At 45.6% G+C, this 22056-nt stretch overlaps 1 protein-coding gene across 5 annotated transcripts in view; it reads left to right on the plus strand.

Annotated features, from left to right (window-relative positions):
* ARHGAP25 (Rho GTPase activating protein 25) overlaps positions 1-22056 on the plus strand; it is a 90787-nt gene that overhangs the window by 63469 nt on the left and 5262 nt on the right. For all 5 annotated transcript variants that reach the window (XM_072768657.1, XM_072768656.1, XM_072768659.1 and 2 more), the window contains 5 exons: positions 4605-4812; positions 9776-9908; positions 12807-12880; positions 18794-18915; positions 19727-19923. In XM_072768657.1, coding sequence (XP_072624758.1) covers positions 4605-4812; positions 9776-9908; positions 12807-12880; positions 18794-18915; positions 19727-19923 — 734 coding nt within the window. The remainder of the gene's footprint in view (positions 1-4604; positions 4813-9775; positions 9909-12806; positions 12881-18793; positions 18916-19726; positions 19924-22056) is intronic.

Below are 22056 nucleotides of genomic sequence, written 5' to 3' on the forward strand. Positions count from 1 at the left end.
GCTGAATGATTTTGTGAATTCCAGGGGAAGAAGTTTACAGGAAACAGAGGCACAAAAGAAACCATCACGATAATTTCGACAGAGAAGAGAGATGGTTTAATTTAGAAAGTGTTGATCTGTTTGGAGGGAACGAGAGGGTGTTGCAGAAGATCCTGACACGCACACTTTTGCTAATGGGGTTCGGTGAGTGCAGGGACCTTGCGTTGATTGCTTTGTATTCTCCATGCCTAGGAAAGTACCTGACGTTTGACTGCTTGAGTGACTGAATGCTGTTGCCTGGGAAGAAGGCTACGGGATAAGCGTGATTTGGGAGTATCGGGGAGGAGACAAGAGTGAGATTGGAGAAGACACTGGGAGAACTGCCATTAGATGTTGGATGAGAAAGGTTGGATGGATGGAGAGATTGAGCGATCGATCAATCTGGACCAGACAGGTGGATTTACAAGTTACCCATTTGTAGGTGATACCAAAAGTACAGAATCGTAGGACCTTTGTCAAAGAAAATGTCTAGAGGGCGGAGACAGCTACGTTGGAATGCCAGGAGGTGACGCACTATAGGCGCAGGTGGAGGAAGGAGCACAGTAAAGGAGATTGCAGAGAAGCCAGCAAGGAGATGGGACCTGAATGAGAGCAGATGGTTTTGTCATGACGTAGGGAGAAAGTCTTGAGGAGGAAGGAGAATCAGCAGCATCAGGAGTCTTCAGGGAAGACCAGCAAGGTGTGGAATGAACATAGGCCGTGTCTGGCCATTAGGAGGGCACTAGAAACTTTATTGAGTGGATTGAGTGGAAAGATGCAGGCTCATGAAAGCAGACTGGGCCTGGGATGGGTTGAGAGGTCGATAAGGGAAGAAGTAGAGCCTGTGAGGATGGAAGCAGACATGTTCCTTTATGGGTCTACTGATGAGGAGAAGGAAGGCAACTAGTGGTTGTCTGAGGGCTGGGGTAGGAAGTTATTGTTCAGTAAATCGGCAGACTTAGACTCACTTGGGCTCTTCCGACTGGAAAAAGAAAAATTTAAGATAGAAAAGAGATCCAGTGATGTCCTGTAAGAGGTGCAAACGGATGGGACGCACAGGCCGGAAAAGCAACATCTTAGAGGAAAGCACAGGGTCCTTCCTCTGCGAGAAGATGGACAGAGGAGCCAGAAATGCAGGGACGGGGAATGAGGGAGTTAATTCATTCTCTCTTAGGGAGAGAAGGGAAAGAGGAGACACGGTCATCCACTGAGACAGAAGGGAGGAAGGGTGGGGAGTGCAAGGCAGAGGGGGAGGGTTTGGAACGAAGGTTTTACCGAGTTTGGGAATATAACCTTCCATGATATGGAATACTGTGCTCCTGGGAGCTCTGCGTGACCAGACGAAGGCCTGGGGAGGGTACCAGGAGTCAGCAGAGCAGAGGTGATGGAGGAGACAGGAGGCTTGGGAAGTGGGTTTACCGGGGACAGTGGCATCGCAAGGACTAGCTGTGGGGTCTGTGAGGGATAGAGGATGAGCACAGGATGAGGCTGAGAGGCTGGGATGGGGAGAAAAACTACGGGACTTGTTACCCAGTGGGTTGTACGGAGGAGCTGGATTCCAGGCCACCTGCAAAACGGAGCATCTGCCTTGGGACCCCAGGAATGGAGCTCCCGTTTGGCAGCTCTGATGTCGCCATGAACACCCCAGGTTGTGTCTGGGAGGCAGTTCCCTATCAGAGTCCAGGGAGCCCCTTGAGCCTGAGTTTCAGCTGCTCTGAAACGCGTCTGCCTCTCCCTTTGAGGTGCTCCTCACACACCACACATGTGGTCTATGTTTGAAGTCAGATCATTTCAATCATTTTCTTCCAAATGTCTATCTAGCAAATTTCACAGGCTTATATGAAACCAGGGTCTATCCTGCCATTGACATTCTCTGACCGTTTCCCACCATATTGCAGGCGCTCATCTCATTTTCTTTCTTTTTTTTTTTAATATTTTATTTATTCATTCATGAGAGACAGAGAGAGAGAGAGGCAGAGACCCAGGCAGAGGGAGAAGCGAGCTCCCTACAGGGAGCCTGATGTGGGACTCGATCCCGGGTCTCCAGGATCAGGCCCTGGGCTGAAGGGAGGCACTAAACCGCTGAGCCACCCGGGCTGCCCTCATTTCATTTTTTGTATAACTAGAGTAAATTTATTGACAGCAAGACTTGTGTCTTACGTTCTCTTGTCTGCATTACCCATTCCACGTGGCCTGCCCCTGGCACTCAGGAAATGTTCGTGTGAAGCTGAATCCTTCACCGAGGAGATCTCACTAGTGTTTAAGCTAGAGATGCCACAGTTGTCATCAATCATGGAAAGCACCTGCTTAAAGATGAAATAACTCTCAAGTCATTCGGCAAAACATACTATCGACCTTGTGCCAGGCCCGGTGCTGCATCCTGGGGATGAAAAGGGGGCATCCCCGTATTTCCAGCACCGGGGAGCCTAGTCATGCAGAGGGTGTGGGTACCTACGAATAATTCCTGTACAGTGTCAAAAGGGATGGGGATATTTGAGAAGGAAGGGACAGGATCTCCCAAGTGGGGGTCAAGGAAAGCTTGTCAGAGGTGATGACATGGATAATGTCATCATGACGTGGATAATGACGTGGATAATGTCTATGATGACATTAGAGCCAAGCCAAGGAAGACAAAGTCCAGCAGACACGGAAAGAGAGGTGAGCAGACCGGGCGATGAGAAGACCATGCAAGGGCATAACGATGACTGGAGAGCTCTGTGGGTTTGGGAAACAGTGGGGTGAGGTGCCTTTGGGGGCGTGACCTGAAGTCAGACGGGAGAGGGGGTCGGGGGCCAGACCAACTGCCAACCCACCAAGCCAGCCCCAACTTTCAAATGTTGTCAGAAGTATTTAACCAAACAGTCTCACTGAGACGCAGTGCATCAAGCAGACAGCAGCCCAGCAGGCCTGATGGGGAGTGGGGAGCACAGGGACCACCCCGTCTCCTTCCTTGGCTCACCTGCTGGGATGATGGACTTTGAGGGGTAATTTGGAAAATGCTACTGTGACACCTGGGGAAGAAGTGAATGATTGTTACAAACGGGGGGGCTATGGGGGGCAGTGTGCTCGGGTAAATTGGAGCCGATTTAGAAAGGGGAGCCGCAGGAGCGCCCGGGCACAGCAGAGAAGGGACCCCGCTGCCTGGCTGGGGGCAGTGAGAGAGAGCGCGGGTTCACACTAGAGAGGCTGGGCCCGGGACCAGCCAGAGGGAGAACTGTGCGGAAAACCAAAGGGCTTCGGGGAGCACTGCCCTGGGAATTGAGTGGGTCGGGGTATCGGGCTCCGAAGTGTGACGGAGGCGCAGGACAGAGCTGAAGCCGAGGCCTGTCTTCTGAGCCTGCAGGAGTCCAAGGGCATGGGGCTCTGGGGGGAGGGCGGGGAGCCAACAACCGTCCTGCTTCAACCACTAACCTTGTTACCCCGGGGCAGGGCGGGGGTGTGGATCATGGGGCCAGGCCCGGCAGGGCTGAGTTAGAGCTGGTCCACACATGCTTTGCTGGAGGCGGTGTCATTTGGAAAAATGTTTCTGGACAACAGTTTGCATACCACTGAGTCATAAAAATGTTCAAACCACTTGACCCAGTAATTCTACCTGTGGGAATTTGCCCTAAGGAAATAGTTCAAAAGGGTGAAAAGCCTACGTTCACCCATCCAAAAGTTAATTAATTAATTAAGCAATTAATTAGAAATTATACATTGCACTGAATACGTTCCAGGAACCCTCCTAGGTGGATAAGCACGTTCACTGTGGCAATTTTAAAAATAGTAGAACATTTGGGACACCTGGATGGTGACCGACCCTGGATTTAGGCTCAGGTCATGATCCGGGGTCCTGGAATCGAGCCCCGGGTCAGGCCCTGTGCTCAGCAGGGAGTCTGCTTGAGGACTCTCCCTCTCCCTCTGCTCCTCCCCCCACCTCCCACTCCTCTCTCTCTCCATCTCTCTCCCAAATAAATAAATAAATCTTAAGGAAAAATAAAAATAGTAAAACATAGAAGAAAATCTAAATTCTGCAAAGTGCCGCGATTTAATACAGTATGAGACGTCCCTGGGATGGTCTGTTATTTTCCGATGCTCTATGACACAAGCAAAATTCAAAACTGCCTGCTTGCTGCCGCGGTCAAGAGCACATTCTGGTGAGCTCACTGCCCGGGCTTGAATTCTGATCACCATGCCCCGGCGCCTGACCTTGGCAAGTCCGGTAGCGCCTCTGAGGCTCAGCGAGTGGTGAGTATGACAGTTCTACTACCTTGTGGGGTTGCCGTTAGGGTGAAATGAGAACAGCGTGTGAAACGCTCAGCACGACTCCTAGCACACAACAGGTACTCAGTGAAAGCAAGTTGTTATCTTAGCCGAGTAAAAATGTGGGTCAAGAGAAAAAGAGTGACAGAGAACGCTCCACATTTAGACGTTTTAGGAAACGTCACGGACAACTCATCCCCTATATTTTGTTTAGCACCATCGCACTAAAACTTTTGGGGTTACAGGTAACACGGACGAGTCTAGCTAGAGGCGCAGCACTTTGACCTTTCAGTTCATCCAACGGAGGGCAGAGCGATGAGCGGGTCCTGTTTTTCTCTTCCCAGCTGTGTTTGGCCAGCGTTTGGATGAGACGGTGGCCTATGAGCAGAAATTCGGCCCCCACCTGGTGCCCATCCTCGTGGAGAAGTGTGCAGAGTTCATCCTCCAGCACGGCCTACATGAAGAGGGCATCTTCCGGCTCCCTGGGCAGGACAACCTGGTGAAGCAACTCAGAGATGCTTTCGATGCCGGGGAGCGGCCCTCCTTCGACAGGTACACGGCCCTGGGCCCGCCGTCCCCAGCCCCAGTGGGCTCGGAGCCCTCCCTCTACCAGCCGAGCTGGGGGACCCACAGATGCCCCCAGAGCCCCACTGGCAACCGAGAGAGCCTTCTGTTGTACCGACCACTTAAGTGAGCGATGCTGTGAACCCGAAGCCGGGCCTTGCCGGGCAGTCGGGGGATGTTGGGGAGGTGCCGAGGCGGGAGGGGGGAAGGCGGGAGCTCGCTCAAAGCCCCACTCGGGGCAGGTGCAAACCACGGGAGGGCTGAGCGGGCTGCGCACACTCGCTGGGTGGACCGCGTGCCGTGTCTGTGCCCGAGGGCTCGGCTTTCCAAAAAGGGCCAGAGCCAGGGCTTCTGCTTGGTTTGGGAGACACAGTGGTGTCCACCTGGGAACTCAGTTTGGAGCCTCTTCGGAGAGAGTACGTGATGCCGTGGCAGCTGGCATCCTCCCCTGTGTCCCCCGTGGAGGTTGCCCAGGTCTGGGGCGGGGGCACGGCAGCTGTAGTGACAATTCTTCTCATCATGGCCTACCTGCCCCCCACCTCCCGGCTGCCCCACCGAGGTTGTCAGCTCTGCCACCGTCAGCTAGTACCGCCTCCACCCCGACATTGGACAGTCTCCGCCTCTTGTGCAATATTTGCCCTGGTTGCCTGTGTGTGCTTGTCCCGCTGGCAAGAAAGAGCCATTGTTCTTTCCAAATCAGCAGCCCATAAATCAAGATTTGGTGAGACAGGCCTAAACCCTATCTGCTTCCCAAAGGTTGCAATTCCCCACGAGGTTATTTAGAAGGACCTAGGAACGGGGCTGATCCTGGGAAAATCATGAAGTGCCATGAGCTCCCCCTTCCCACCGTCCACCCCAGCCACCGGCGATGGCCGTTCTCCCTCTGCAGCATCTCTGATGCCACCTGCTCTCTCGGGTCTCACAGCCACGGCCTGAGCTTGGACCACCACTGACTGGCTTTGCCGCCGTCGGCGTGCAGCAGGTTGACTTACCAAGGGTGCCGTACTTGTACAGGGAAGCAACGGGTGCGGTTGCTACTGGAACTACGGCGGGTTGTGGGCACCAGTGTACGGAGCCCTCAGCAGCACTATAAATTGCGATTCATCATCAGGCACCTGTTCACCGAAGCTCGCCTCCTTTATATCCAGTTTTCTTCTTCCGTTCTTCGTTAGCTTTGAGTTGATCAAAAAGATACAGGTGGGTTATTGCTAAAGCAATGTGAACAGTGAGCCAGGAGGAATAGAGGTGATTGCAGGCGTTCGTCACACACTTGCCCTGGGCTTGATTTTATGTACCTATAATGTCAGCCTGGGTGGCGGAGTCATAGTCTTTGATTCCTGTGAAATATTTGGGGCTGAAAGAAGGAAGCTTAGCTCGTCATGACCTCTCCACCCCCAGAACCAAGAAGTAGAGTTTGCACGCCTAGAAATAGGAAGGGTCACCCCGGGCTCTTGAGAGTCCTCCCAGGGCCGATTTTGGGGTCTATGTAATCCTTGTGGATGCTCATCTAGATCCCCTACACTTGTCATATGTGTGGTTTGAGATGCCCCAGATCGTCTCACGGAATGAAGAGAGGCAAAGGAGCTATTGTTTGGCAGATTCTAGTGCAGCTGTATCTGATTCTCATTAAACATTTGCATATGAATTTTAAAATCTCTTTGTTAAGTTTCTGCTGAGCTGGACACTATCTGGCCACAGAACGAATACACCTCTGATGCCTATATTTCTGTGAGAAACATGCAGATGTGCCACATCTGAAGCCCAGGGCTACCAGGGAGAGCCACTCGTGGAGCCTGGGCTAATCTTGGGTGTTGAACTCAAACACTAAGGGTGTTGCCCTTAGTCCTTGACTTAAGAAAAGCCATTTAAAGATATTTCATTGGGGTGAAGGAATAGCCAAACTCAGGAAAAATCATGCTGGAAATTTAGACTCTAACAGTGGCAACTGCTCTGGCCCTGCTACAACGGGGGCACAGACATTAAACCAGAGATTTATAGAAATAATTGTATAATTTCTATTGTGTTAGGTGCTCAAGTTGAAAACTAGATGGTACCACGAGAACTTGGAACTGGAGCCTTTTCAAAAAATATATGCATTTATTTATTAGAGAGAAAGAGAGTGGGGGAAGGGGCAGAGGGAGAGACAATCTTAAGCAGACCCCACATTGAGCCCAACGCAGGGCTCGATCTCACAACCCTGAGATCATGACCTGAGCCAAAACCAAGAGTGGGACGCTTGATGGATTGCACCATCCTCGTGCACGCCACCGCCCCCCCCCCCCAATACACACTGGTGTTGCAGAATAGGAACCTTTTGACATATTCTAGTGGATTTAGGGAGAGCTCCAAGAAGAAATGACACTTCGCCCAGACACATTAAGCAGGCACGAGGAGTTAGCCAGGACAAGCAGCATTGTCTTCCCCCGATAAAATGAATCGGGAAGCTTCCTCTGGTATTAAATGTTCCAAGATGCTTTACACAGATAATTGCATTCTTTGGTTATAGCTTTGAAGCAGCTACCCTACATCAGTGGTTACAGCCCTTTCTTTATTTCTAATGTTGGATATTTTTGCTATTGTAGTTTCTTCTGATTGAACTATCTAGTCGTTTGTGGGTTTTGTTATTGCCATTTATCTTTAAAAGATTCTTTTTTTTTTTTTTTAAACGTGTTATCTATATTTTCTTACTTCAAATTGTTGTTTGCGACATTCGTTGCTTGGGTCTATTTTTTGTGTTGGGCGCTGTGCCAGGCAGTGGATGGAAGGTCAGAGAACGGAACCAACCGCGTGGAGGCAGGAGGCCACATAGGAAGCTGGGGCGGGATCTTGGCAAAAGGCCTTGCCTTCCGAAACAGGGCAGTGTTTGGGGGGTGGGGGTGGGACTTAGAGCGATTCACATGACATTCGGATAGAATTGAGGGGCTTGGGGAGCATAATTGGAGGCGGGGTGAGGGAGAGGCCCTGGATTCTGACTAAAACCATAGAGAGGATTGCAATGCTGGGGCTTGAGGAGAAGCCGCTCTGGGACTTTAGGGGAATGCCCACCCCCCGCAAAGTTGTCAGCTGGTTGTCCTTCCGCCATCTTCTTGGGAACGTCTCGTGCATTTTAACAAGAAGGCTTCGCCCAGGAGTATTTTTAGGCAGTGACTCAGCAGAGAAGGCTTTTCCAGAATCCCCACCTTAAGTGAATGGTTCCCAGCCCCAATTTCCTGCGGCAGCAGTGGAGCACGGTCAGGGCTCATGCCAGCTCGAGTTCTCCTTCTGAGGAAGAGAAGCCCACAGGCTGCGAAGGGGGCCCCGTTTCAGAAGACAGCTCCAAACGCGGGCTGGCAAAAGCCAACGACAAAGCTTACCCACGATGTCAAGACAGAAGTTCACAGTCAAGTCCTGATGCTCTTGCTTCTGCTCCCTCCATTCTTCTCTTCTCCTCCTTCTGGCCAAACCGACCCCTCCTGTCCCTTCTTCGGGAGCCACTTCCACGCGGCCGATTCTACATTCCCCATCACTGAAACCCAGGACACACCGTAGCTGTCCAAACCTCCTACCGCATCAGAGCTTTTCAAAATACAACCAGGACAGTTGCTTAAGAACACCATTTTTTTTAATGAGGTAAATAAATATGAAGTAAATAATCGCTTCACTAATGAACCTCAAACATACGGTAGATCCAGACTTATTTTCTCTTCTAGAGCTGCAGAACAAACGCATTAGCTCTATGAACGAGCAGTCAGCAGACTTTGATACAGGGCTGCGTGTGAAATATCGAGGCTCTGCAGGCCAGATGGTTTCTGCTGCAGCTACTCGGCTCTGCTCTTAGCAGAGTTACAGCGCAAAATCAGCCAGAGACGATGCAAAAATGCATGAGCATGATGGTATTCCGGGGACACCGTATGGGTGCTGAAATTCAAATTTCACATCATTTCCCCAGGCCGTGAAATAGGCTTCTTTTTTTTTTTTTTTTTTTTTTTAAATAGGCTTCTTTTGACTTTTGTTCCCAACCATTTGAAAACATGAAACTCATTCTTAGCTCAGGGGCTGTGCAGATACAGGCAGTGGGCCAGATTCGACTCCTGGGCCACGGTTTGCCCATTCCTGCGGTAAACTGGAGAAGCTGAGCTGAAAAACCCAAGACTCCTTCACTGAACAGGCAGTCATCTGAATGCTGCCTCTCTTTCTGCAGCAGGGTCTCTGCTCCCCACCCTCCGGGCTGGTACATGTGCTCCCTTCCCCGTGCTGTAACTCCTTGCCACTCTTCCAATCTTGTCCCATCTCTCTCCCCAACTCTGCACTGAGTGTCCCTTTTTCATACTTCCATACATCCTCAGGACCTGGACCTCTTTTTTGTGCTACTAACGTCACAATATTGTAATGACTTGGTGATGTTTGAGTCTGCATGGCTCTGTGGCCCATCAGGCCAAGTGTCGTGTGTATCCCTCAGGTTCACTGCTGAAATCCCAGTGGTTGACCTAGAATCTTGAACCTAGTAGGTTCTCTCAATACTTACTGACCGAGTGCATGATCGTGCAAATAGATGAATGAATCCCAGAAATGTTTTAAGCTCTCGGAGAGTTTAAAGAGATCGTGGGCCATGGATATAAATGAGTTATCACAGGAAAAATTAGAGACTAAGTAGAGAATGCAAAATTGTGAGGTACTAGGTGACTTGGAGGAAAAAGAAAGAGGTGAAGATAAAAATAACTTAATAGGATTAATGGAAAGGTAGACCTTGAACTTACCTTTGAGGTGGGTGGAAGAGATAAAGGAAACGGTGTTGGGAATCATTATTCCCAAGAAGATTAGCAAAGATGTTCTGTTTGAATACATCTTTATCAGACTCTTCTTTGCAAAACTCCCTTTCGGAACCTAGGATTCTGTTCAGTGCATCACCAAGGGAGAGGTGAGGAATGTTCTGGAGTTTCACTTTCAAAGGACATTGCTTATTTTTTTGCAGAGATACGGATGTGCACACAGTGGCCTCCCTGTTAAAGCTCTACCTCCGAGACCTCCCAGAGCCAGTGGTTCCCTGGAGCCAGTACGAGGGGTTCCTGCTATGTGGGCAGCTCATGAATGCGGATGAGGCAAAGGTTTGTATCTCATTAGAGTTAGCTGTCCTGCTTTGTAAGAAGGTGATAGTTATTGAACACGATTCTGGTGGGCGAGCAACAGTAGGTCAGGGACCTACACCTTTTAGTGGGATACTTTGTCACATTGGAACTTTGTCAGGAACAAAAGGCAATTGAGGCCAAGCATAGGGACAGTCTTGCTGGGATATGACAATCCAGTGCAGATGGACTATAGTGAACACACTCAAGCCAGTTTAACAAGAAAAAGAGGAAGCTGCTGAGCAAGGTTCCGAGCAGTATGGCCTTGCCGAGGCCCAGTGGGACACAAGGACGCGCCGACCAGCCTGGAAGTCGGGTGAGAGGTGAGGACGTTCTAGTTCCACAGTGACGGTGAGAGTCAGCACGGCCATACAAGGAAGGCATGTGCTGGAGAAGGGAAGGACAAGGAGCTTTCCCTTTGCTTACAGGGCCGTGGCCGGCATCCGCGGCAGCTTGCTCGGCAGAGCGCACGAGTTCGCCTGCGGGATTTGTGACCTTGTGTAAATCGTCTCCTGGAAGGTCTTACAGTCCACACTCACTGCACTGGAGTCATGTTAATTAAACAAACCAACCAACGAAAGAAACCAGGAAAACCCATCTAACAACAATAAGATGTTCATGAATTTTAACCTGGATTCGCAAAACCAAATGCCCGAAGGATACATTTTTATTATGTTGCTAATAATTGGGGTCTCACTCCCCAGTTCTGGGATGTTAGTTCTTAGCAATACTGGGTTAACGCTCTTTTTGGTGAAGTGGTACTTGGAAAAGCCTCCAGTGAAGACCTGGATTTAACTTTGATTTTGCCATTAGGCAAATTAAGCATTTTCTATGAGAGTTTATTTATTCAGAGCAACACAGCATTCTATCGTGGTGCACGGGTAGGTGGTGTCATTGGTCAATATGGTGACAACTAACCCACACATGGTCATTGGGCGCTTGAAACGTGGCTGGTTCAACTAAAGAACCAAATTCCTGATTTCATTTTATTTTTTCAAATACTTAAAATAGTCACTTGTGTCAAGTAGCTGTTGTACCAGACAGCACAAACTGAAACAAGCTTTAGCATAACATCTGCTATACTTAGGATAGTTTTGAGGACAAAGGATATGAGGTAGGTGAGTGATGTCTTTAAATTATTTTTAATTTAAAAATTAACAATATTTTTATCTTTAATTATTGGTTAAGGGAGAGATTTATTCTCTATTTATAATTTCTTATGTAGTATACCCTTAGAAAATAATAAATAATGACAATAATATATATTATTTTCTGGGATTATACAACATAACAAATATATATATATATATATATATATATGTTAGTTATTATCATTTTTAAACAATACAGCAATAGTCCCCTCAACCTGGTAGAAAGCACAGCTATGAGAACTTCTTTCCTGACTCAGGATGAAAAACCTCATGATTTAAGGGGATCCTGATTTTGTATTTCAACATTAGGAAATGAACGGGGTGATAGTGCTGCTGCTAACAGGCTGGAGCCAGTGTAGCTCTTTTCTGGCACAAGAGTTAGGTTGCTGGGATCCCCGGGTGGCTCAGTGGTTTAGCGCCTGCCTCCGGCCCAGGGTGAGACCCCGGGGTCCCGGGATCGAGTCCCACATCAGTCTCCCTGCATGGAGCCTGCTTCTCCCTCTGCCTGTGTCTCTGCCTCTCTCTCTCTCTCTCTCTCTCTCTCTGTCTCTGTCTCTCATGAATAAATAAATGAAATCTTTTTTTAAAAGAAAAGGTAGGTTGCATGATCTTGTATAGACCTTCCTCGGCAACATGGTAACAGCCTTCCTGGGATGTAACGATCCGTTAAAGAACGGACTAGAACCAAATACCCCAAGCCACTTGAGAATTAGTAGCTGTGTGCATGATTTTGTGCATGATTTATGATTTATTTATTTATTTGTTTTTGGTCAGGGGTGAGAAGAGGACATGAAAAGTCTTAATTCGGGCATATCAGCGTACCTTTGTGAAAATAATAACATTTTATGGAATAAGGTTTAAAAGTTGACTAAAAAAATCCACGTTCCAGACAACTTCTCATACCTCCCCCGCCAACCCCCGCCGGCACATGCATTCTTTGTATGATAGTCTCATGGATCTAGAACATTCTGACCTTTACCTGCTCCCCTCCCCCAGATTAGTCAGCCTGTCCTGTGTGCCAGCAGGTCTCAGCAAGGCCACATTGCTTAAAACCCTTCTCAGAAACTTCCTTCTCTCAATACTGATTTTTTTTTTCTTTTCTCAATACTTTTAAAATGACTTGGGGTGTTTGTGATGATCCGGTTCTTTACTGCAGTGTTACATCGCAAGCATTCACTGAGCAAACAAATATTGTATGAGTCATCGAATTGTCCTGGCTTTAGAGTAGCTCTGAGCTGGGGAAAAGTGTGTGATTCGAGACAATGAAAAAAATATGCTAAAAAACAAAGCAAAGCAACCTGTGTGCCTCTACATGCTGTTTTTTTTTTTTTTTTTTTCAGTTTCCTCAGATTTTATAATTATTTCAAAGTAAAAAGCTTTTTAAAAAACACAAAAACTGGGGCTCAGCTGGTTCAATGTCCACCTTAGGCTTGAGTCATGATCTCGGGGTCCTGGGATTGAGCTCCCCATTGGGCTCCCTGCCCAGCGGGAACTCTGCTTCTTGCTCTCCCTCTGCAGCTCCCCCTGCTTGTGCTCTCTCTCTGTTAAGTAAAAAAAATAAAATCTTAAAACACACACATGTACACACACACACACACACAAGCTACGGGAACTGGAATGACTGCCGGTGTTCCCTCTGCACGGAACCGCCAGTTTTGTTCCCTGTGTTCCAGAGGCTCCTGGCTGGCGAGGGAGCAGGCTTGTTTACGGTGTTAAAATCTCTTCCCAGGCGCAGCAGGAGTTGGTGAAGCAGCTGTCCCTCCTTCCTCGAGACAACTACAGCCTCCTGAGCTACCTGTGCAGGTAAGAATCCCCTGGCATCAGTTTCCAGCCAACTGTATCAGAAAGAAGCCCCCGGTTAGAGGAGGAAAGAACGTCTCTGTGAACTCAGAGCTTCTGCTGCAGACCTTGGGAAGGTCAACTGTATTCCCACGGCGCCAAAGCAGTTCCCTTTATCCACAACATAATGAAAAAGACCCACTGAAAGTCTGATCGGCTCACAAAGTGAACATGCGTCTTCCTTCAGTGCTGTCGCAGTGCTGCCTGGAGTCCCGGGACATGCAGTAACACCCAGAATCCTTAAAATGTTTCTAGAATGATCTCCCATCTTCCTGGCTCTGGGCCATAACTTAGTGCCTTAGAGACATTCATTTCAGGCCACTCATTTCCCTTTCTGGGGACCTGCTGTGTGCAATCTCTGTAGTGACATGGAGCATGTAGATTGACCCACAGTTGGCTATCGTGGACACTGCTGCTGTGAACACTGGGGTGCAGGTGTCCCGGCGTTTCACTGCATCTGTATCTTGGGATAAATCCCCAGCAGTGCAATTGCTGGGTCGTAGGGCAGGTCTATTTTTAACTTCTTAACGAACTTCGACCCTATTTTTCAGAGTGGCTGCGCCAGCTTGCGTTCCCACCCACAGTATAAGAGGTTCCCCTTTCTCCACATCCTCACCAACCTTTGTTGTTTCCTGTGTTAATTTTAGCCATTCTCGCTGGTGTGAGGTGGGATCTCGTTGTGGTTTTGATCTGTATTTCCCTGATGATAAGTGATGCGGAGCATTTTCTCATGTGCTTATTGGCCACGTCTATGTCGTCTTTGGGGAAATGCCTGTTCATGTCTTCTGCCCATGTCTTGACTGGATTACTTGTTCTTTGGGTGTAGAGTTTGACAAGTTCTTTATACATCTTGGATACCAGCCCTTTTATCTGATGTGTCGTTTGCAAATACCTTCTCCCATCCTGTAGGTTGTCTTTTAGTTTTATTGACTATTTCCTTTGCTGTGCAGGAGCTTTTTATCTTGATGAAGTCCCAATAGTTCATTTTTGCTTTTGTTTCCTTTGCTTTCGTAGAAATGTCTAGCGAGAAGTCGCTGTGACCAAGGTCAAAGAAGTTGTGGCCTGTGTTGTCCTCTAGGATTTTGATGGACTCTTGTCTCACATTTAGATCTTTCATCCATTTTGAGTGTAGCTTTGTGTCTGGTGTAAGAGAATGGTCCGGTTCCATTCTTCTGGGTGTGACTGTCCAATTTTCCCAGCACCATTTGTTGAGATGTGTCTTTTTTCCAGTGGATATTCGTTCCTGCTTTGTTGAAGATTAGTTGACCATAGAGTTGGGGGCCCATTTCAAGTTCTCTCTTCTGTTCCATTGATCTGTGTATCTGTTGTTGTGCCAGGACCACACTGTCTTGATGATCACAGCTTTGTAACAGCTTAAAGTCCATAATTGTGATGCCACCAGCTTTGGTTTTCTTTTTCAACATTCGTTTGGCCATTCGGAAACTTTTCTGGTTCCATACAAATCTTGGGATTATTTGTTCCAACTCTGTGAAGAAAGTCCATGGTATTTTGATAGCAATTGCATTGAATATATACATTGCCCAGGGTAGCATTGACATTTTAACCATATTAATTCTTCCAATCCATGAGCATGGACTATTTTTCCATCTCTTTGAGTCTTCCTTAATTTCTTTCAGAAGTGTTCTGTAGTTTTTAGAGTACAGATCCTTTACCCCTTTGGTTAGGTTATTCCTAGGTATCTTATGCTTTTGGGTGCAATTGTAAATGGATTGACTCCTTAATTTCTCTTTCTTAAGTCCCAGTGTATAGAAATGCCACTGATTTCTGGGCATTGATTTTGTATCCTGCCACACTGCCGAATTGCTGTATGAGTTCTAGCGATCTTGGGGTGGAGTCTTTTGGGTTTTCTAGGTACAGTATCATGTCATCTGCGAAGAGGGAGAGTTTGACTTCTTCTTTACCAATTTGAATGCCTTTTATTTCTTTTTGTTGCCTGATTGCTGAGGCTAGGGCTTCCGGTACTATGTTGGATAGCAGTGATGAGAGTGGACATCCCTATCGTGTTCCTGATCTAAGGGGAAAGGCATTCAGTTTTTCCCCATTGAGAATGATATTTGCTGTGGGCTTTTCGTAGATGGCTTCTATGATATTGAGATATGTTCCCTCTACACTTTGAAGGATGCTGTATTTTGTCAAATGCTTTCTCTGCATCTATTGAGATGTCTTTTATTAATATGATCTATCATGTTGATTGTTTTACAAGTATTGAACCACCCTTGCATCCCAGGGATAAAGCCCACTTGGTCATGGTGAATAATCCTCTTAATATACTGTTGGATCCTACTAGCTAGTATGTTGGTGAGAAATGTTTGCATCTGTGTTCATCAGGGATATTGGCCTATTATTCTCCTTTTTGGTGGGATCTTTGGTTTTGAGATCAAAGTGATGCTGGCCTCTTAAAACAAGTTTGGAAGTTTTCCTTCCATTTCTATCCTTTGAAGCAGCTTTAGTAGAATAGGTATTATCTCTTCTTTAAGTGTTTGATAGAATTCCCCTGGGAAGCCCTGGACTTTTGTGTCTTGGGAGGTTTTAGATGACTGCTTCAATTTCCTCCCTGGTTATTGGCCTGTTCAGGTTTTCTATTTCTCCTGTTTCAGTTTTGGTAATTTGTAGGTTTTCCAGGAATGCCTCCATTTCTTCCAGATTGCCTAATTTGTTGGCATATAGTTGCTCATAATACATTTTTAAAATCGTTTGTATTTCCTTGGTATTGGTTGTGATCTCTCCTCTTTCATTCATGATTTATTAATTTGAGTCTTTTCTCTTTCCTTTTTAGTAAAGCTGGCTAGGGGTTTATCTATCTAATTAATTCTTTCAAAGAACCAGCTCCTGGTTTTGTTGATCTGTTCTACAGTTCTTCCGGTCTCTATTTCATTGAGTTCTGCTCTAATATTTATTATTTCTCTTCTCCTGCTTGGTTTAGGTTTTAATTGCTGTTCTTTCTTCAGTTCCTTTAGGTGTAAGGTTAGCTTGTATATTTGAGATTTTTTTCCAATTTTTTGAAGGAGGCTTGTATTGAAACGTATTTCCCTCTTAGGATTGCCTTTGCTGTATCCCAAAGATTTGGAACAGTTCTGCTTTCATTTTCATTAGTTTGCATGAATCTTTTTAATTCTTCTCTAATTTCCTGATTGACTCATTGATTTTTTTTAGTAGGTTGCTCTTTAACCTCCAAAGACATTCCTTCCAAATTTCTTCCTGTGATTGAGTTCTAGTTTCAAAGCATTGTGGTCTGAAAATATGCAGGAAATGATCCCAGTCTTTTGGTATCAGTGGAGACCTGATTTGTGACCCAGTATGTGCTCTATTCTGGATAAAATTCCACGTGCACTTGAGAAGAATGTATATTCTGTTGCATTAGGATGGAAAGTTCCGTATGTATCTGTGAAATCCATCTGGTCCAGCATATCATTAAAAGCCCTGTTTGTTTGGTGATGTTGTGCTTAGAAGATCTGTCCTTGGCTGAGAGTTCAGTGTTGAAGTCTCCTACTGTTAATGTATTATTATCTATGTGTCTCTTTACTTGGTTATTAATTGGTTGATATAATTGGCGGCTCCCACATTAGGAACATAAATATTCATGATTGTTAGGTCTTCTTGTTGGATAGACCCTTTAAGTATGATATAGTGTCCCTCTTCATCTCTTAGTATAGTCTTTGGTTTAACACTAATTTATCTGATTTGAGGATTCCTACCCCAGCTTTTTTTTGAGGACTATTCACATGGTAAATGGTTCTGTACCCCCTCATATTCAGTCTGAAGGTGTCCCTAGGTCTAAGATGAGTCTCTTGTAGACAGCATTTAGATGGGTCTTGCTTTTTCATCCAGTATGATACCCTGTGTCTTTTGACTGGATCACTTAGCCCATTCACGTTCAGAGTAACTATTGAAAGAGAGGAATTTAGTGTCATCCTAATATCTATACAGTCCTTGTTTCTGCAGATTGTTTCTTTGGGCTTCCTCTTTGCTTACAGGGTCCCCCTTAATATTTCTTGCAAATCTGCTTTGGTGGTCACATGTTCTTTCAGTTTCTGTCTATTCTGGAAGCTCTTTATCTCTCCTTCTATTCTTTTTTTTAAAGATTTTATTTATTTATTCATTAGAGACACAGAGAGAGAAGCAGAGACACAGGCCGAGGGAGAAGCAGGCTCCCTGCAGGGAGCCTGATGTGGGACTCGATCCCAGGACCCCGGGATCAGGACCTGAGCTAAAGGCAGATGCTCAACCACTGAGCCACCCAGCGTCTCTCTCCTCCTATTCTGAATGAGAGCCTTGTGGGATGAAGTATTCTTGGCTGCATGTTTTTCTCATTTAGTACCCCAAATATATCATGCCATCTCTTTCTGACCTGCCAGGTGTCTGTGGAGAGGTCTGCTGTTAATCTGATATTTCTCCCCATATAAATTAAGAATCTCTTGTTTTTGGCTGCTTTTAGGATTTTCTCTTTATCTCTGAAATGTGCAAGCTTCACAATATGTTGGGGTATTGGTCAGTTTTTACTGATTTTGGAGTGGGAGTTCCTCTCTATCTCTTGGATATGAATCCTGTTTCCTTCTCCAGATTAGGGAAGTTCTCAGCTATGATTTGTTCAAACATACTTTCTGGTTCTCTTTCTCTCTCCATATACCATGGAACCCCAATAAGATGGATATTATTCCTTCTCAAACTATCACTTAATTCTCGGGGTCTCCTTGTGGGCTCTTAGTTGTTTTTCTCTCTTTCCTCAGCTTCCTTCCTTTGCATCAACTTGTCCTCTATAGCACTCACTCTCTCTGCCTCATTTATCCTGGATGTTAGAGATCCAGTTTAGACTGCATCTCAGTTAAAGTATTTTTAATTTCAGCCTGATTAGATCCTATTTCTGCAGTAAGAGAATCGTTAGAGTCTTTTATTCTTTTTTCAAGAGCCACCAGTAATTTTAAAAATGTAATCTTGAATTCTGTCTTCGACATTTTACTTAAATCCATTTCCATTAGATCTGTGGCAGAGAGTATTGCTTCTGGTTCTTTCTTTTGTGGTGAATCCGTCCTTCTAGTCATTTTGTCCAGTGCAGAGTGGCTTGCAAGAAATGGTCACTTTTCTATTTGTTCCACCTGTTCTTTCTTTACATCTCAGGTTGAATTCATAGGTATTCAGGATGGTTTGAAAGATTATCTAGCTAAATTTGGGGGGATGAGATGAAATGAGGACTCCTAATTTTCTACTATCTTGCCTCCCTCTCCTCAGCATATCCATATAAAGATGTTTTTTGGAGAGGTATTTACAAATTCCTTTGCTGATATTTTTAGTTTCATTTTTTTATAGGGAAACTGAGAGCTTCATGCCTCCAATGGGTGGAATTACAGTAAAAATTCATTGCTAGTTGTTGAGCATCCACTGAAAATTTGAGATGCTTGGTGCTGTAATTGGAGGATGAGAGCAAAGAGGCACTGTGGATTTCCCTCTGTGACATCTCCTCATGATAAAGTTTTCATCTGTGGAAACGTGGGTGGGATGGGTGCCGAAAGCCTGGGAGATAAGCCTATAAGGTTGGGATGAGTGGTAGTCACATACTCATTTGAGTCCTTCTAGTTTCCTCTTAGCTCCCTGAGCCGGATCTTACCTCCTGCCAACAGGGTGCCCATCCCAATCCCCTACACCACCCCAGCAGCCGGGTAGGCTCCTCTTGGTTTCTCTTCTGCCTTGATCTTGAATCTTCCAGGGTGAAGCTAAACTCATATGGGCCAAGCAGACTAGTCTCATTCTTGAGACTAGAAGGGAAGAGATGGGATCCATCTCTGAGATCTCATTGGTACCCAGAAGCTTCCTTCTGGCAATTTCCTATTTCCTACTACGGGATTTCCTGGCTGTCCACAGGTTCCTACATGAAATCCAGCTGAACTGTGCTGTTAATAAGATGAGCGTGGATAACCTGGCTACCGTGATTGGTGTGAATCTCATCCGGTCAAAGGTCGAAGACCCTGCTGTGATCATGAGAGGTACAGCTGGTCCTGTGTGGAAGGCAGGGGCGGAGGAAGTGACAACAATTATCTAGCTACCAAAGTGCTCTGCAATTTGCCAAGCATTTTCAGTTGATTACTTGCCCCAACTGTGAAATAGCCCTGTGAAAGGAGCAGAGCAGGAATTATATCCATTTTCCAGGTCACAGCAGAGCAGAGAGGTTAAAAATTGACCTCTCTGTACACAGTACAACAGGGCTAGCACAACCACAGCTAGTATTTCTTCGTCTCTTATGACTTTTAAATAACCTTAACCAGAGAAAACAGTTTGCAAGAAAGTAGAGAAAGCAAGTTTGATTTTATAAGACAACTCACAGAAAGACCACTTGTGAAGTTGTGTTGAAAAGACTTCTGTGGCTGCACCTTGGTTCTCTGTGCAGAAGTCTTAGCAGAGAGTATTGATGTCTGCCATGGATTTGGAAGGCAGTGCATCTGGCATGTATGTACTATCCATGTAGCAAGAGAGCAAATGTCATATTAAGGACCACATCAGGGGAGAAAAATATTATGTTACCTATTTTCTGATCAAAGACTGATGCACAGGACTGTATAGGCTGAAAATAACCCTCTTACACCCCACTCTCATATCCTTCTTCTATCCCTTCACTTCCACCATGATCTCCTATCTCAAGCAATTTGGAAGGGTCCCATGAAGAGCAAAATGAGGTCCTTTTGGGCCCTGTGGTCTTAGACCCAAGTTTAGAGACATCCCATGGGTGGAGACCCTGAGGACTGCCTGCCTCTTGCCATGGTCCAGCTCGACAGATCTTTTTCTTCTTTCACCTTTCAGGGGCTCCTCAAATCCAAAGAGTGATGACCATGATGATCAGAGACCATGAAGTTCTTTTCCCGAAGTCCAAGGATGTACCCCTCTCACCCCCTGCTCAGAAAAATGACCCTAAGAAACCTCCAGTAGCTCGAAGTTCTGTGGGCTGGGATGCCACTGAAGACCCTCCAATTTCTAGGGCAGATAGCTTCAGTAACACGGTAAGGTGCAGAGAAAATTCTTCCTTCCCTCTGACTCTTCCTTTAGTCCAAGTCATTCCATGTAAGAGTTGGTCTAGGGTGGCAGTTTGGGCAGTTTTAGATACGCCATGACAGTGGGCACAGATGGTACAGACCCATTTGAATGTATCTTGGAAGTCTGGCCTCTTTCAAAATCCAGTCTCTGTTGGCATCCTAGAGGTGGGTCAGTGACATGTGTGCCAGTCTCCTAATGACTGAGCAACGGGAATCCGTAATAAAGCTCACTGTAAAAGGGAAGTCTTTCCAAATACAGTCCAGGGAAGGTCAATAGGGGAAATTATATATCACATTATAAGCATTTTAGCAAGAGTTGTTGAAAATTCCGGGTGAAAGTCCAGAGAGAACTGGTTTCCGCTAACCCATGAAACGTGATTTCTTTCTCAGAGTATGTGATGTGTTCATGTAATATTTCTCATTCCCTGATAAGCTGTCTCAGCAATGTCACCCCTCCTTTGTACTGAAGGGTTGGGGCTCACGTTCCCAATGTCAAAAAACTCTGCAGCCTCTGAAATGTAGACTTGTTGAGGCCAATAATATACAAAACTCAAATATTTTTATATATTTATAGAGACAAATATTTAAAAAAAAAACATGAACTTCATGTAGCAGCTTAATTCTTTATGTGTAACCAAGAGTAGAATTTAACATTTCTGGTTGACCGGTAATGTAAGTTGTCTATAGTACTATTAATCCTGAGGACAATTAGGAAAGTCTTGAAAAAAAAAGAAAAAAAAAAAGTCTTGAAGAAAAGGTAGGTAGTGGTAGTGGTTTTGTTTTTTCTTAGGTGACGTCTGTTCACAATGCATTTTACCAACACTCTCAAATTAAATTAATATTTAGAAATGTTCATTCTTCATATAATGAAATCTTATTAGTGGCCCTTGAGGGTGGATGTCATTATGCTTATTTGACAGGTTTCTGCTATTTATTGTAACAGTGTGGGCAGCTATGGGCAGGCACTGTGCTGGGAAACTTAAGAAGGTCACCTCTGGGGTTCTCACCATAACTCTGTAGGGTAGCATTTGTCACCCACATGTTATCTTTCAGGAGCAGAGTTCAGGGAGATTGACCAGCTGGCCTAAGGTAGCAGCAGGATGCTAGGAGGTTACAGAATGGGATTTAGCTCTAGTTCTCACCTCAAGGCCTGGGTGCTTCTGACTCCAGGAGGGGTTGTGGAAGCAAGTGTTTTGCTAGCGTGGTTAGAAGGAGAGCTTGAGCCTTGATTTTCTGATTTTAGGGCTCATTCTTTTTTTGTTTTTCTTCCTTTTTTTCATGTTTTAACTTAATTTAAAAATACACATGCACATATCAAAAAAAATCCAAAAGAGAAAAAGACATACATTGAAAAATCCTGCTCCCTCTGCTATCTCCATCTGTCACCTGCCTTTATTAGTTTCTTACTTATCCTCCCAGTGTTCTTTTATGCAAATATAAACAGATGTGAATGTAAATTATTTACTTCTTTTTTTAATGCAAATAGGATATTCTCTTGTTCTTTCTCTACACACACATATGCACACACTACTCTTTATCTTGCATTTTTCCATTTAAGAGTGTGTCCTGAAGACCTTTTAGGTCAATACATGGACAGGCCTCTCATCTGACCAGGTTGTTTTCATTCCTTTGTACCGCAAGCAAGGCTGCAATGAATAACCTTGACCATGCTTCATTTTATACACAGGTAGATATATTTCTGGGATAAATTCCCAGAATTGGGATTCTGGGGTATCTGAGTTTGGTAAGTAGGTTTGTGTATAGGTTTTATTAAAATCGTCAAACAGAGGTTGTGCCATTTTGTACTTCCACCAACAGTGCACAAAAGGACCTGTTTCCTTACAGTTTCACTAGCAAAATGCGTTTTCAAATTTGGGGCAGTGTCTTATCAGATAGGTGAAAATTGATATTTCACCTTTTTTTTTTTCTTGTTTAAAGAGAGAGTGAGTGAGCACATGAGTGTCTATGCAAGAGGAGGTGGGGGGACAGAGGGAGAAGGAAAGAAAATCTTAAGCTGGGTTGGAGCCCAAGGCAGAGCTCAATCTCATGACCCTGAGATCATGACCTCAAGATTGATCATGAAATCAAGATTGTGACACT

This window comes from Canis lupus, chromosome 11 (genome assembly GCF_048164855.1).
Source record: "Canis lupus baileyi chromosome 11, mCanLup2.hap1, whole genome shotgun sequence".
NCBI classification, from domain to species: domain Eukaryota; kingdom Metazoa; phylum Chordata; class Mammalia; order Carnivora; family Canidae; genus Canis; species Canis lupus.